Consider the following 14080-nt stretch of genomic DNA (forward strand, 5'->3'; position numbering starts at 1 on the left):
AACTCATTCCAGAAAAGTCGAAACGTTGATCAGGGAGGAAAGTTTAGTTTATCAACGGATGCTATCTGCAAGAGTGTCAAGGAGAATTGTGGCCATGTGATGTGAGGGAGCGGCAAAGGGAGAGCGACCTGTGGAAAAAGGCGAATCAAAAAACGCATCCCGGAGGCCACAAAGCCCAGCTTGTGGCTCTCGACCCGCCCGGGCCCTGCCCGCGTGGGCTCCATCTCTCCCCCACCGGTCTCCTCTTCTCTTATACCCCCTCCCTCACTCCCTTCTTCGTCGCCGGCACCCCAATCCAACACTTTACTTCCTCATCCCCTCCTCTCCCACCTACACGCACAACAAATCAATCGCTTGCTGCTCCTGTTTGAGATCGAGTTGGGTTCGTGCTTGTACTGTTTGAGAGTGAGGTTGAGAGATGGCAGAGTGCAGAGGAGGGGACGGGTTGATCAAGTTGTTTGGGAAGACGATCCCCGTGCCGGAGCCCGTCGGCGCTCTCTCCAAGGTTGGTTCCCGTTGCCTGATTCGATTGATCACTCGTCTAGTCCGTTTCCGGGATTAATTCAGTGACTTATTGTTCTTGGGCTGGATGATCTGGGGATTTCAGGGATGGTTGGGTTCACTTGTAGCTAACCTCTGACCTGATGGGAGATTTGTGGAACCATTTCATTCATTATAGTTAGTTGTTCCAAAGAAGGAAATAAAAAAATATTTATATTACGAATAAGTTGTAAGAAACAAAAAATATCTGGATAGGGTTAATAGAAACCAATATTACTCTCAGATAATGCAATAGAGTAGTACTAGTACCAAAATACCTGGGGAAATGGAATTCAGTTGATGCTATAAATAGATCATCACGTGGAAATAATACTTTTCCTTTTAATTATTCCAGTTTACAACGATATTTGATAGCTGAGCGAAACGAATTTACAATTGTTTATCAACCACTAGAGCATGCAATTCTCAAAACTGATGAGGAGATTTATCTATATGACTCCAGGATCTTGGGCATAGTGGCAGCAGCTCAACTGAATCTGGGGTCCAAGAGATCACCACAGACCCTTCACCTCAGCCGGAGGTTGTCGACGCCGAGGACCCCGCCGTGGACAAGGGCTCGCAGTTGCAGTCAGGCGATGACGAGGCGGCCAGCGAGAAGGAGAAGCTGAAGAAGCCCGACAAAATCCTGCCATGCCCCAGGTGCAGCAGCATGGACACCAAGTTCTGCTACTTCAACAACTACAACATCAACCAGCCGCGCCACTTCTGCAAGAAGTGCCAGCGGTACTGGACTGCCGGTGGTGCTATGCGGAACGTGCCGGTGGGGGCCGGCCGGCGCAAGAACAAGAACGTCCTCGCAGCCTCCAACTTCCTCCAGAGGGTCCGGGCCGCTCTTCCTGTCGACACGTTCTGCAGCAGCCCATGCCCACCGGTTAAGACTAACGGCACGGTGCTCAGCTTCGGCCATGACGCCTCCTCCACTTTGGACCTCGCAGAGCACCTAAAGGACAACCGCATACCGATTGCACGGTCCAGGAATGCCAGAGACAACCCATCAATGGGTTCCTGCAGTGAGGTAGTATCAAGCAACAGAAACGACAAGGACCAGAGGAATGATATCACTGTAGAGAAATCTGCAAACGGAGTGCAGCAGCAGCATCCGGCTGGCATGAACGGGGGAACCATGTGGCCATACGGTTGCACGCCATCTCCAGCGGCGTATTACACCTCAGGTATAGCGATCCCGATATACCCGGGTGCGCCTGGCCCTGGCTATTGGGGCTGCATGGTTCCTGGAGCCTGGAGCCTGCCCTGGCCAGTACAGTGCCAGCCACAGGCCCTCTCATCACCCACCAGTGCTCCTTCAGTCTCCTCTGCACCAAGCCCCCTCACACTAGGCAAACACCCAAGAGATCAAGCTGACGAGGGCAACAGAGGCCATGGAAATGGTAATGGTAAGGTGTGGGTGCCAAAGACAATTCGGATCGACAACGCTGATGAGGTGGCCAGGAGCTCAATCCGGTCACTCTTTGGCATCAAAGGCGATGACAGAGACGAGCAGATCAGTGGCACCAGCGGGCACAAGCTCGCGACATCAGTATTCGAGCCAAAGCAGCATGAGGCAAAGATGGCGAAACATGCAGAAGCTATCACGAGCTTGCCACTCTTGCACCATGCAAACCCGGTCGCGCTCACACGCTCGGTGATCTTCCATGAAGGATCTTGAGAGTCATCTATGCAGATGTCTTTTCTTCTCATGTCTGCCGCCTTCTGTTATAAACATGAACTTAGCCTAACAATACTGATTTTTTTTTATGCATCGAAGGATTGTAAAGTGGGTATTGGGAGCAAAATGGAGTGTATAACATATAGGCTTGTGGACTTGTAATAGGTAGCATGTAAATAGAAATGGCTGTTTATGTTGGAGATAGACCAGGAGATAAGGTCCCTGGTCCTGTGTAGATCAATGACATAAAATAGATGGAACTCGAATATTCGGCTTGAGGTGTTTTGTGCATCAGCATATTTTCGTGGTGTGATAGATTCTCAATGGATTCATGGTATGTTGTAGGATATATTCTTCTTATACACTTTCTATTTGTCTATTTTTCCCCTTATACCAGGATTTGCAGGGACAGCCCCAATACAAATAGTGTCTGATTTCTTTGCTGTTTTCTTTGCATTTCCTTTATTCAACATTCCACTTTTGGTTTAGGTAATTGGACAATGAAAGTGGTGCAAAAAGGTGGAGGCGGGCATGGCCAATAGATAGGAAAGTGACGTGCAACTACTTGTGCATTTGCCCCACTGACCTCAAAAGTGAAAGATGAATTTTTAGCTACTTTTATTTGTTTGCAAAAATTGTTAACTTTTTTATCCACTGGCAGCTCAATCCTACTAACAGTCCAATCAATATGAAAAGGATACATAAAAGAAAACAAACACTATGCAAAAATTTCACTTGATAGTTGGTACGCTGGAGAGGGACAAATGAGGTATCTTTTTTTTCTGAGAGGGGCATGTGAATTGAATTGAAAGGGTGATTGATCCTGAACTGGGATTATGATAGCATCATGAATCAACTGATAATATGATTGAATGTCATTGCACAGATATCACAAAATTTCAAAGTACTACAATTATGAGAAAATAACGTTGACAGAGATTTGGCTAAACCAAACAATTGAAAAAAAAAGTCATGTGAATGGTTAACAAAACTTCCTCTTTATATGTGGTTATTATTCAGCCTTGAAATGCTCCAAATTATAAATAATTAGCTCCCATTCACACTGCCTTTTTGGCCGTTGAAATTTGGCTGGTGGCATCTCCACTAAGAGAAGAGTCAACCAATTTAATAGATTATCCTAGCTGACCTAAAACTGGGACCCGAAAGTCCACCTACATGTCAAATTGTCAACAACAGATAAGCAGTAACTTAGACCCTTACACACTACTCCCTCCATTTCATAAAGGTTGGCGTATTTTGTTTCGTTAAGACAATACTTTGATCAATGATAACTCTATTAATATGTGTTTTTACATACATGAAATTTATATCGATAGATTCGTCTTTAAAAGTTCTTTCTAATAATCATGATTTTGTATCATATATGTTACATATTAATAGAGTAATTTTTGATTAAAGTCTTGTCTTAACGAAACAAAATACGCCAACTTTTGTGAAAAGGAAGGAGTACTGCAGAAGTGCTAACCACTTCATGCATGCCATAACAGTAAGCATGCTTATCTAAAAGTTAATTAACCAACCTTTACGTTATGTGCCACTAGAACAGCCTTTTGCATCATTGTGTGGTGCATGCATATTGTACCTGCAACTCAGATGGGTACTGATAATAAACCACTAAAATACAACTTAATAAAAAAGTTGAGCATTTGAACAGTGCGCATTTGGAAGGCACTAATTATTTCTTGTTCGTCAGGGAAATAAAACTATCGCTATGAAATTCCCCTAAACATGCCATAGGGTTTCTGACCATGGCTACCTGTCTGAGGCTCTGAGCAGAGTGTTCATGAAGGTGATGATTCAAAAACATTAAACTTACATTTGCTGAGTTGAACAAAAGCAGAATAATAAATAAAATATTAGTCAAATAGCCATGCTAGCAAATGTTAATATGTGATGCCTTTCCTGATCAACTTTCGGCCATGTTACCAAGTGAAAAAAAAATCCCCTCCCTTTGACATTTGAGATATTGCCACTACAAAAAAACAAAGAAGGAGGTCAAATCCAACAGACAGTCGACGCGTTGCTTCCTCTACATCATGAGCACTTTTCTCAAAGTGATGCACCAAAAAAAGAACTTGAGAAAACTATTAGTTTGCTTTGCAAAAGCTTTGAGTAGTGCACTTTCCCATCAAAGACAAGTAAAGAGAAAAGGTAGCCAAAGCATCCACTCACGAGTCACGGGTCACTAGCTTGAATAGAATTCTTACTTCCTAGATTACAACTATTACTAAACAATCTTATCAGGCCTATTTGGAATGGAGTTTTGGTATGAAGTCAAGGTTAATTAAGAAAAGATAGGATGATAGTGAAACCCCAACCAACCCAGTGAAGACACGCAGAGATTTTCCTAAGCACGCCAGTTCTCAAAAAGGTGGAAAAGTAGTAAAGGTAAAGGTGAACATGCCCTGTAGATGACACATAGTCGATGTGCACCGGTGAGTTGCTTGCAGTCACGAAATTAGCTGCTCCGGTTCGCTAATTCGTGGTTATCTAACATCTGGAACTGGTCAAGGTTTTAATTAGTCAGTGTACAGAAAAAACTTGCATGGAGATTATTATATTGCCATGCTCGGGTTTCATATTTATTTGAGTGGGAAATTTCACCACAGGTCAAAGCTTTAATTCGGTCCTCGGAAACACACGCACAAGTCAGACTGGAATACTGAATTTAGGTTTAGAAAAACAAGGACATATACATGAACAATTTTCTGATAAAAAAGAAAAGAAAGCCATTGTATCAGAACAATTTTCAACACCAACTCAATTCATGAGCATCAACTATTCTCCAAACTGAAGTTTTAACACATCATCTAAATCAAATGACAGAAATGGTAAAAAAACAGAAGAAAGATCTCAGGGTAGTACCAGTTCAGCATCACTTTGATAGCAGCATTATACAGCTAAGGCCTGCCTTTTTTTTTGCATCACTTTCATGTCGAGATAAGACCATGATACACCTCCATGCCTCATCCATTACTCTCTTGGATCTCAATCAATCTGCATGGGAACATTGCTAGAAGTTGGAGAAACGTGTAGGGAGATGTCAGCATCGCAATCGATAAATTAGACGGACGTTTGGGGACCTGCAGTCAAGTCAGTTGGTGGATTTTAGCTATTGTGCTAGTTTTTTAGATGATTTCAGTCAGTTTAGTTGGGTGTACTTTCTGAAACGTAAGTCAAATGGCGAACAAGTGTTTTACCAATTTCAGAAAGGCTCCGTATGGGATGCAATCAGTCAAGTTGTGCAATCGTGCAATCAAATTAGCACGATCCATCCGACAGGCGATCTGCGGCCTGGAACAAATCCCAGAACTCCCATCGCCAAGTTGAGTTTTGCGAAACACGCCTCGCATTCTCGGCTAATGTTGTGCCGAACCCCACCCCCTTGAGGCCTTGACCAGCTTCTTTCCCGTCTGATCCTATCTCGCCTTTATCGATCTATCTCCTTCTTCCTCTCTGCATGGAGCAACATCAGGGCAACATCAACTGTGCGTTTCTTAGGATTTGACGGCCTACGTGTTCCCCCTCTCCTCGTCGCTCCATCCCCTATCCTTTGTCTTCCACATCTCCAACCGTGTGGGAAACTTCAGTTCAATTCCATAATCCCCGTTCATAACTCGATGTGCAACATGGTCTAAGACAACATCGTGCAAACCGCTCGCGTTTCTAAGTTGTAGAGGATCGAAGGGAGGACGCATCAATTTCTTCTCTGTAATTAGTTCGTTCTTGCATGTCGCTGTTTGGTCAAAGCTGCAATTGGCACTTGAAAAAGTAAAACAAACTGGAGAATAAAATTCCTGAGTTGTCTAAGGTTGAGCAAAGAAAACAAATCCCCAAATGCAACAGGAATCAACTGCCTGCAAATGCAATTGATTTTGTATCAAGAGTATGCTCACGGTGCCTTTGCGGGGGTGTGAAGGCTGGGGTGATCCCCTTCACCTCGGATAAGCGGTGATATGGACATGCTAACCATGGATACGACCTTTGATACCCTCAATTCTATAATATTTGACAAGATTTATAATTAGGTGAATTCAAGTAGTAATTGTTTTCATTGTCATATTTATGAAGAGGCGGAGCTACTACCATCTTGTCTCGTTTTATTACGTAGGCATCTTGTCGAGCTTTTCAAGTCTAAGGTCAAGATGAGATACGATGGAGGCGAACGGGAGGGCCAACAAGAATCAAGCATTCATACAACTGAGAGGGAAGGATTTTAAGTGTACTTTCTAACAAATCAAACGGCACATGATTCGGAGCTTGCTAGAGAAAGATATCACGAATTAAAGTTGAATCCGATTCGGCTCCAATCTGTCAGGAGACCCGAATTTGTTTTAATCACCCATGACGCCTCCAGAGTCCAAATCAAGCAAACAAGTACTTGTTGGAAAGGTAATTACAAGGCCTTTCCAAAGGATCTGACCCCATCAAGAGATTCGACTCGTGCTGACCGCGGCGGATAAAACAAGCTGACGGATCTTTTTTTCTGTTTCCTAAAGAGTTATAGTTTGTTCGGAAAGTTAGAGATAGAGTTATATTTCGGCCTCCTTACTCAAGGTGGACGAAAATATCTCTCCCTCCTCCTTTATATACCCCATGAGCCCTCCTAAGGAGCCTTGGGTTTTGATTAAATAAAGTTTAGCCATCTTTTCTACTTTCGTGTAATCGCGTGTGTCGGTTAGACCACCTGTTTTACCGTCGTCAAGACTCCAATTTATCGTCTCGTTGAGACATTTGTTTGATATAGTATACTCGCAATTTCAGATTGCATCCGCTATTTATCTTGTTCTTGCTTGTTCTTCGAGTGCTTGCAGGAACAAAGACTTTCATGGTCAGGTTGATCATGCCCCCGTGTGATCAATAACCCTCTGGAATTGGTGTATCGATTGCTAAGGTGCTGGCATCTAGACCGTAGTCGGATCGTCAATGTCACCTCCTACCCAAATCGAGAGTTATCAATCTCATCCAAAGATTGGGCCACCCCCCACCCACATCACGTGGTATCAGAGCTTAAGGTTGCTTGGTGAGATTTTCCTGTTTATCAGTAGTCTAGATCAGTTTTACCTATCGTCTAGAAAAAGCCAAAAAAAATAGATTAGTTACCTTTGTCCTAGAACCAATCTGAGCCTTGCAATTTTCACGTTAGTTTTTGTATTGTTGAATCTTTGCTGCATTAATCGTGTCGAGTTGCTGGATTAGATTGGATCGTTTTTCAGATTTTTTTTCTACTAGATCAAACTTGTTTTTGTTTTTCTTGTTATTCGTGTGACACAGGTTTCCTTCATCGATCTTCCGCCGCCAATCTCCCTGCCACACCACCACCACGCCTAGAATCTTTCGCTGCCACCATCATATCCGCCTTCCTCAATTTTGTTTCGCATCGCAGTTGCCATCCGCGCCGATTTCGAGTCCAAGTCCAATCGGGAGAAATTTTGGAAAGTGTTTTGGAATAAGGAAAGAGATCGATTTTTGTTTGGAAATAAAGTTGTTCGGAAAGTTGTGAAGAAAGAAAGAAAAGAAAATAAAAGAAAAGAAAGGAAAGAAAAAGAAAAGAAAAAAACGAAAAAAGAGAGAAAGAATTAGCTTCGGATCCACGTTGAGAGAATTTTAGTTTCGGATGGGTTTGACCCGTGTTCAGTAAAACGGGCATATTTTTTGCATACCAACTCGGATTTGGACGTTCTTGGACCTTTTGGAAATCTCACGACGAGGCGCATCAAGAAATATCCAGAGGGTTGGCCTGCACTTTGACCCTCAAATTCGGCTTCTAATGTGGACTTTCGGAACTTCCAAGTTGTTGCATCCGTTTTCCGGCGTCGCTGCAGCCCGGTGTTTTTCAGTTTTCTCCACCGTCCGACATCCGTTTTGAGTGATCTTGCCCTTGATGGAAATATTGTGTCGATACACTTCTAACCCATATTTTTCCATATTTTTCTGAATTTTTCATGCTGCAGCCTTTGCTGTTCTTCGACAGACCGACGTACAGTTTTCCTGTCCTTCTTTTGCTTGAGTTTCTGGGGTTAAAAAAAAGAAAAAAAAGAAGAAAAAAAGAATAAGAAGCCAAACAGAAGGCCACAAAAAGGAAAAAAGAGAAAAAAATCCCAGGGATTTACTTGTTGTGCCATCTTTCTATCCTACCTTCTTCAGTATTTAGGCTTAGATTATTTCTGTAATTCGTTCTTATCGACTCCAACAGCTAGGACTAGCATTATTGAGCATATTTTCAACTTTGCATTGTTGATTTGATAATTTGCTATTCTTTACTACTCACAAAAGCCTCCAAGCTCCACAGATCTATGCCTAGGTTGGTTTGTTACCGAGGCATCGATACATTCAATTTTCGGAGGGCTTGGTCACGCCGCTTGCCATCACCTTCCTGTTGCATAGTAAAAACTTGTAAGAATTTGATTTTTAGCTTGAGAGTTGAGCGACTTGTAGCCAAATTCTATTAGTTGATAGGAACATATTTGTGGGATTTCTTTCTTGTTTTCTACTAATCATGACAAGACTTACACGAAGAATTGAAACTAGACCTATGCTATCAAGTGACCGACATGAGTGCTTTTCACCACATCCATCTTCCTCGTCTCTCGTTGACATTGGCAAGGCAACGGTATATCACAGTCCTTCTAATGCCATTAATAGTTTTGGACCTTTCTTTGATGGAAATAGTGATGCAGAAACGTATATAGATTGGGAGATAGCTTTAACTGAACAATTCACATGCTTCCATGTACTTGATAGTCACAAGGTTGACTACTAGTAAATTTACTTTTGCTGCTCTATCTTGGTGGAGTGAGATAGTCAAAAAATAACATCTCACACTTGGGCTGATATGAAAAAAATAATGAGAGAAAAATATGTTCCTTTGAATTACGCTTTTAAGTTACGTTCGAAATTACGACGTTTGACACAAGATGATAAAACTGTTGATGATTACTACAATGAGTTCCAAATTATAACCTTGCAATCTGATTTAGATGAAGAAAAATGGATAGATTTTATTGTGGGTTAACTTTGATATTTCTTACATAATTGAATACGGAAAATACGCCTCTCTATTGTGTTTGCTTAATCTATCTCGGGAAGCAGAGAGAAAATTGGAGAGAAGGTGTACTAGAAACGAGTTGAGCCTACAAGGTAATGATAAAGATGATTGTGTTCCTGAACTAAATATGACATGTGATGAAATAAATGAGATACATGTTGAATTTTCTGCACCATGTGAAACTATTGATTTACATGCTGATTTGAGTGCAAGAAATTAATTCTTCTAATGATTTGAGTGCACATATTAATTTTGATATTGATGAGAATGAATCATGTGAGGAAATAACTAATGTTTTGGGAGAAACATGTGATGTAGATAAATTTGGTTTAGGTTGTGTCGAGTTAATTACACATGGAGTGATTGAGAACGATCCACCTATTAATTCTTTGTGTTAAATTACAGTTGATAGTCCCATATATTTGTCACATGCAATGGATAAAATGTCTGAGTTAACAATTTCGAAATCTTTTGCTGTTCATGGATACACAATTCATTTAATTGGACAGCATGATGTGAACAATAACATTTTGGTGCATGAGATTTGCATTACTTGTGATAATTTTCCTCTGTAGGGAGAAAAGAAATTTTTGCACGTGCTTAATTATTTTGATAGGACCTCCAATATTGGTGTTGATTATTTGCCAAATAGTTATTTACATGCTTGTTTGAATATTAGTGCTTTGACTTGCTCTAAATTTCATCATATTGTAGTAACTATTTTGGATACTATTCATTATTATTCTCCAATGTTGGGATGGTGTAATGGTGAGCGGTGAAAACCAAATACAAGAAATCGTTTCGCTTATAAATGCAAAGAATATTGTCAATCTTCTTGCTGGAATGTTATTCATCATGATTGTTTTACTAATTATCTCATGAGATTTTGTTATCAAACATTAATTATGCAAGAAAGGATATGTATAAAGATGGATGACATATACATATACCAAGCACACACTTTGTCTATTTTGTCAGTCTCTTTTCAGCACAAACGACGCCGAGGACGGCTTTCCTTTCAAGAAAGGGAGGATGATATGGACATGCTAACCATGGATATGACCTTTGGTACCTTCAATTCTATAATATTTGACAAGATTTATAATTAGGTGAATTCAAGTAGTAATTGTTTTCATTGTCATATTTATGAAGAGGCGGAGCTACTACCATCTTGTCTCGTTTTATTACGTAGGCATCTTGTCGAGCTTTTCAAGTCTAAGGTCAAGATGAGATACGATGGAGGCGAACGGGAGGGCCAACAAGAATCAAGCATTCATACAGCTGAGAGGGAAGGATTTCAAGTCTACTTTCCAACAAATCAAACGGCACATGATTCGGAGCTTGCTAGAGAAAGATATCACGAATTAAAGTTAAATCCGATTCGGCTCCGATCTGTCAGGAGACCCGAATTTGTTTTAATCACCCAGGCCGCATCCGGAGTCCAAATCAAGAAAACAAGTACTTGTTGGAAAGGTAATTACAAGACCTTTCCAACGGATCTGGCCCCATCAAGAGAAGAATCTTGCGCAGCATCGGCCGGTGGCAGCTATATGTAGCCCTAGAGGGATCACGGAGAAGAAGATATGAGATGGCCGATCTAAGACGGTCGAAGATGCGGGATTCTGCGCAACATCAACACGTTCCGTGGGGGTTCTTTGCAAAAGTCTGATTTACATGGATGCGTCAGATCGTGGGAGTAACCTAACTGATTCCTGGGCCGTAGTTTATGTATCGAACGGGTAGTGTTAATTTGATTGCAGGATTGCACCGCTTGCCTGATTGCCCACTAGACGGACCCTTTCAGAAAACTATATTTTTGGTCTCTCAGTTGGAAGTAAAGTTTAGAAATGGTGATCGTTTTTATAAAAATTAGGTAGGGGCCTCCCTTCCTGACTTCGCTCAAAATAAGTTGTTTTGACTCCCCGATTCAAACGGTTTTCATTGGTTTTGACTCAATGTGGCGTTTTGGGCATTCGCGTCCCAAATATCCCAAAATTAGGTAGGGGCCTGATTGCATAGTTTTGGGCATTCGCGTCCCAAATATCCCAAATTTGGGACACGAACAGTTACAACATTAACTGCCTAATTAACTATTAATTAACTAATAATTAATCCTAATTGATCATAAATAATTATTCTCAACACTCTCCCTTGATCAATTTGCTCTGTTGATTTGTATATTCTTGAATCATCATGGAATCTTGTAATCTTGTAATTTCCTCCGAAAACCCTATGGGAAAAATATTGAGGAAATAATAATAATACCGATATGATATAAAAACTACCTTTAAAAACCCAATGGGAAAAATAAGGAGAAAATGGTATAACATATTTTGAATATTGTCTCTTGATAATTCATATTGAATTATGTGAACAATAAATATGTCTTGTATATTATCCACAAAAACCTCGTTGGGGAAAATAGAAAACATGACATATAATCTTTTGTTAATATTGTCTCATTAAAAACCTTTTATGAGAAACTAGTGAGTAAAACTCATAATAGGAAAAGAGTGCCATATGATGTTATGAACAGGTTAAATTCAGGTGAATACTCCCCCGAATGCTTGCAAATTTTTTAAGTCGTCGCATACTAATCCCATATACACATTTCAGAAATGTGGAGTTGGGTAAGGACTTAGTGAACAAATCTGCGAGGTTATCACATGATTTGGTTTGCAAGATATTTATCTCCCCATTTTGTTGTAATTCATGAGGATAGAATAGTTTATGTGCAATATGTTTAGTTATATTGCTTTTTATATAACCTGTTTGCATCTGAGCAACACAAGCAGAATTATTGTCATAGATAATTGTTGGTGATTCAATCGAACCAATACCACATGATTGTTGTATGTGGTTAATCATTCTGCGTAGCCATACACTTCCACGAGATGCTTCGTATAAAGCTATTATTTTTGAATGATTTCTGGATATAGCCACTAGAGTCTGTTTAGAAGACTTCCACGATATGGCTGTCCCACCGTACAGGAACACGAAACCGGTCTGGGATCTGGCATTGTGGGGATCAGATAAATAGCCAGCATCAGTGTATCTGATTAATTCGGAGTCTTGGTTTTGCTTTTGGAAATATAGACCTAGATCTTTAGTGCCTTGTAGGTAGCGAAAAACTTGCTTTAACTCCTACCCAATGGCGTTTTGTTGGAGCTGCACTGTGTCTAGCTAGCAAATGCAATATCCGGCCGGGTGCAATTTGCTAGGTACATTAATGCTTAATGCTCCAATGGCACTAAGATATGAGAATTTAGATTCCAAAATTTCCTCTCAATCACCTTTTGGTCTGAATGGATCTTTTTCTACGTCTAGAGATCGAACTACCATAGGTGTTTTGCATGGATAGGATTTGTCCATGTTAAATTTCTCCAAGATATTCTGGATATATGTAGCTTGGTGAACCAATATTTCTGAAGGAAGGTGCTAAGTTGTAAACCTAAGCAGAACTTGGTTTTACCCAAATCTTTCATTTCAAATTCCGTCATTAGATGATTACGAGCTTCATCTATATCTTATTTGTTGCCAATGATATTTAAATCATCAACATATACAGAGATAATGCAAAATCCTGTTTTGGATTTCTTGATGAATACACATGGGCAGGCATCATTGTTAGAGTAACCCTTTTTAATGAGAAAAACTCACTTAGTCGGTTGTACCACATTCTACCCGACTGTTTTAAACCGTATAAAGATTTATTCAACTTTACACAATACATGTTGCGTCTTGCGTTAGTATTCGGAATTTGGATTCCATCGGGAACCTTCATGTAAATGTCCGAATCTAATGACTCATAAAGATATGTAGTCATGACGTCCATCAACTACATAGATAGACAATTTTGAACAGACAATGAGATTAAATATCGGAATGTAATTCCACTCATAACCAGAGAATATGTTTCATTGAAATCAATGCCGGGTCTCTGCGTGAACCCTTGCGTTACTAGTCTCGCTTTGTATCTCACCACCTCATTGTTTTCGTCCCTTTTCTGGACAAAAACCCATTTGAATCCTACTGGGAAAACATTTGGAGGTGTAGGTATTACCTATGTAAATACCTTCCTTTTATTGAGCGAGGCTATTTCTGCTTGAATTGCATCCTTCCATTTAGGCCAGTAGGAGCGTTTTTCACACTCAGCTATGGTCTTTGGATCATGATCATTTAGAAGGTTGTTTGCAATTTTAGTAGAGAAATAAGTGTCGACAAAAGTAGTCTTTCTATTGTATATTTCTCCAGTGTCTAAGTAATTTGTGGAAATTTCGTTTACCTTTGGTGACTATTCGCGATTTCCCGTTGCGGTTAAGTCCAGGTTTTCCGATGTCCTAGCATCAGTAATTGAGTGCACTTTTGAACTGGGTTGTGGACGTTGGTTATCCACTGGGTGTATATTACCCAATTGATTTCGGTCAATCAAATATTGACTCACATTTGTTGTTGTAGAAGGATGTTCAGAAGGTTTATTCTTCTGTTTTCTTTGCCGCGGCTCCTTCGTTTATTCCTTTTGTTGCTTGCTGGAAGCTAGATCCTTTTTAGTTGTCGTACCTCTCCCCATCTTCCTTTGAACGGTAGGTGCAGGAGGTTGAGTAGTTTTTATAGGTACCTCCACTCTTTCGGGTACGTTCTGTGCAGAATTATAGGATTTAGTTACTCCTTTGTAATCAACAAATGCGTCTGGTAAATTGTTTGCAATATGTTGCAAATTTATAATTTTCTGAACCAGTTGTTCAGTTTCTTAAGTACGTGGATCTGAGGCAGAAATGCCTTGG

General features: G+C 40.5%; 1 protein-coding gene across 1 annotated transcript; it reads left to right on the forward strand.

Annotated features, from left to right (window-relative positions):
• Positions 1-254: 254 nt before the first annotated feature.
• On the forward strand, positions 255-2524 carry LOC100841048 (cyclic dof factor 1). The gene is made up of 2 exons (XM_003573850.4): positions 255-505; positions 1004-2524. Exons 1-2 carry the CDS (start codon positions 419-421, stop codon positions 2225-2227), a joined length of 1311 nt encoding a protein of 436 aa, XP_003573898.1. The 5' UTR covers positions 255-418; the 3' UTR covers positions 2228-2524.
• Positions 2525-14080: the final 11556 nt, after the last annotated feature.

The sequence above is a fragment of the Brachypodium distachyon genome, chromosome 3, assembly GCF_000005505.3.
Source record: "Brachypodium distachyon strain Bd21 chromosome 3, Brachypodium_distachyon_v3.0, whole genome shotgun sequence".
Taxonomy (NCBI): Eukaryota; Viridiplantae; Streptophyta; class Magnoliopsida; order Poales; family Poaceae; genus Brachypodium; species Brachypodium distachyon.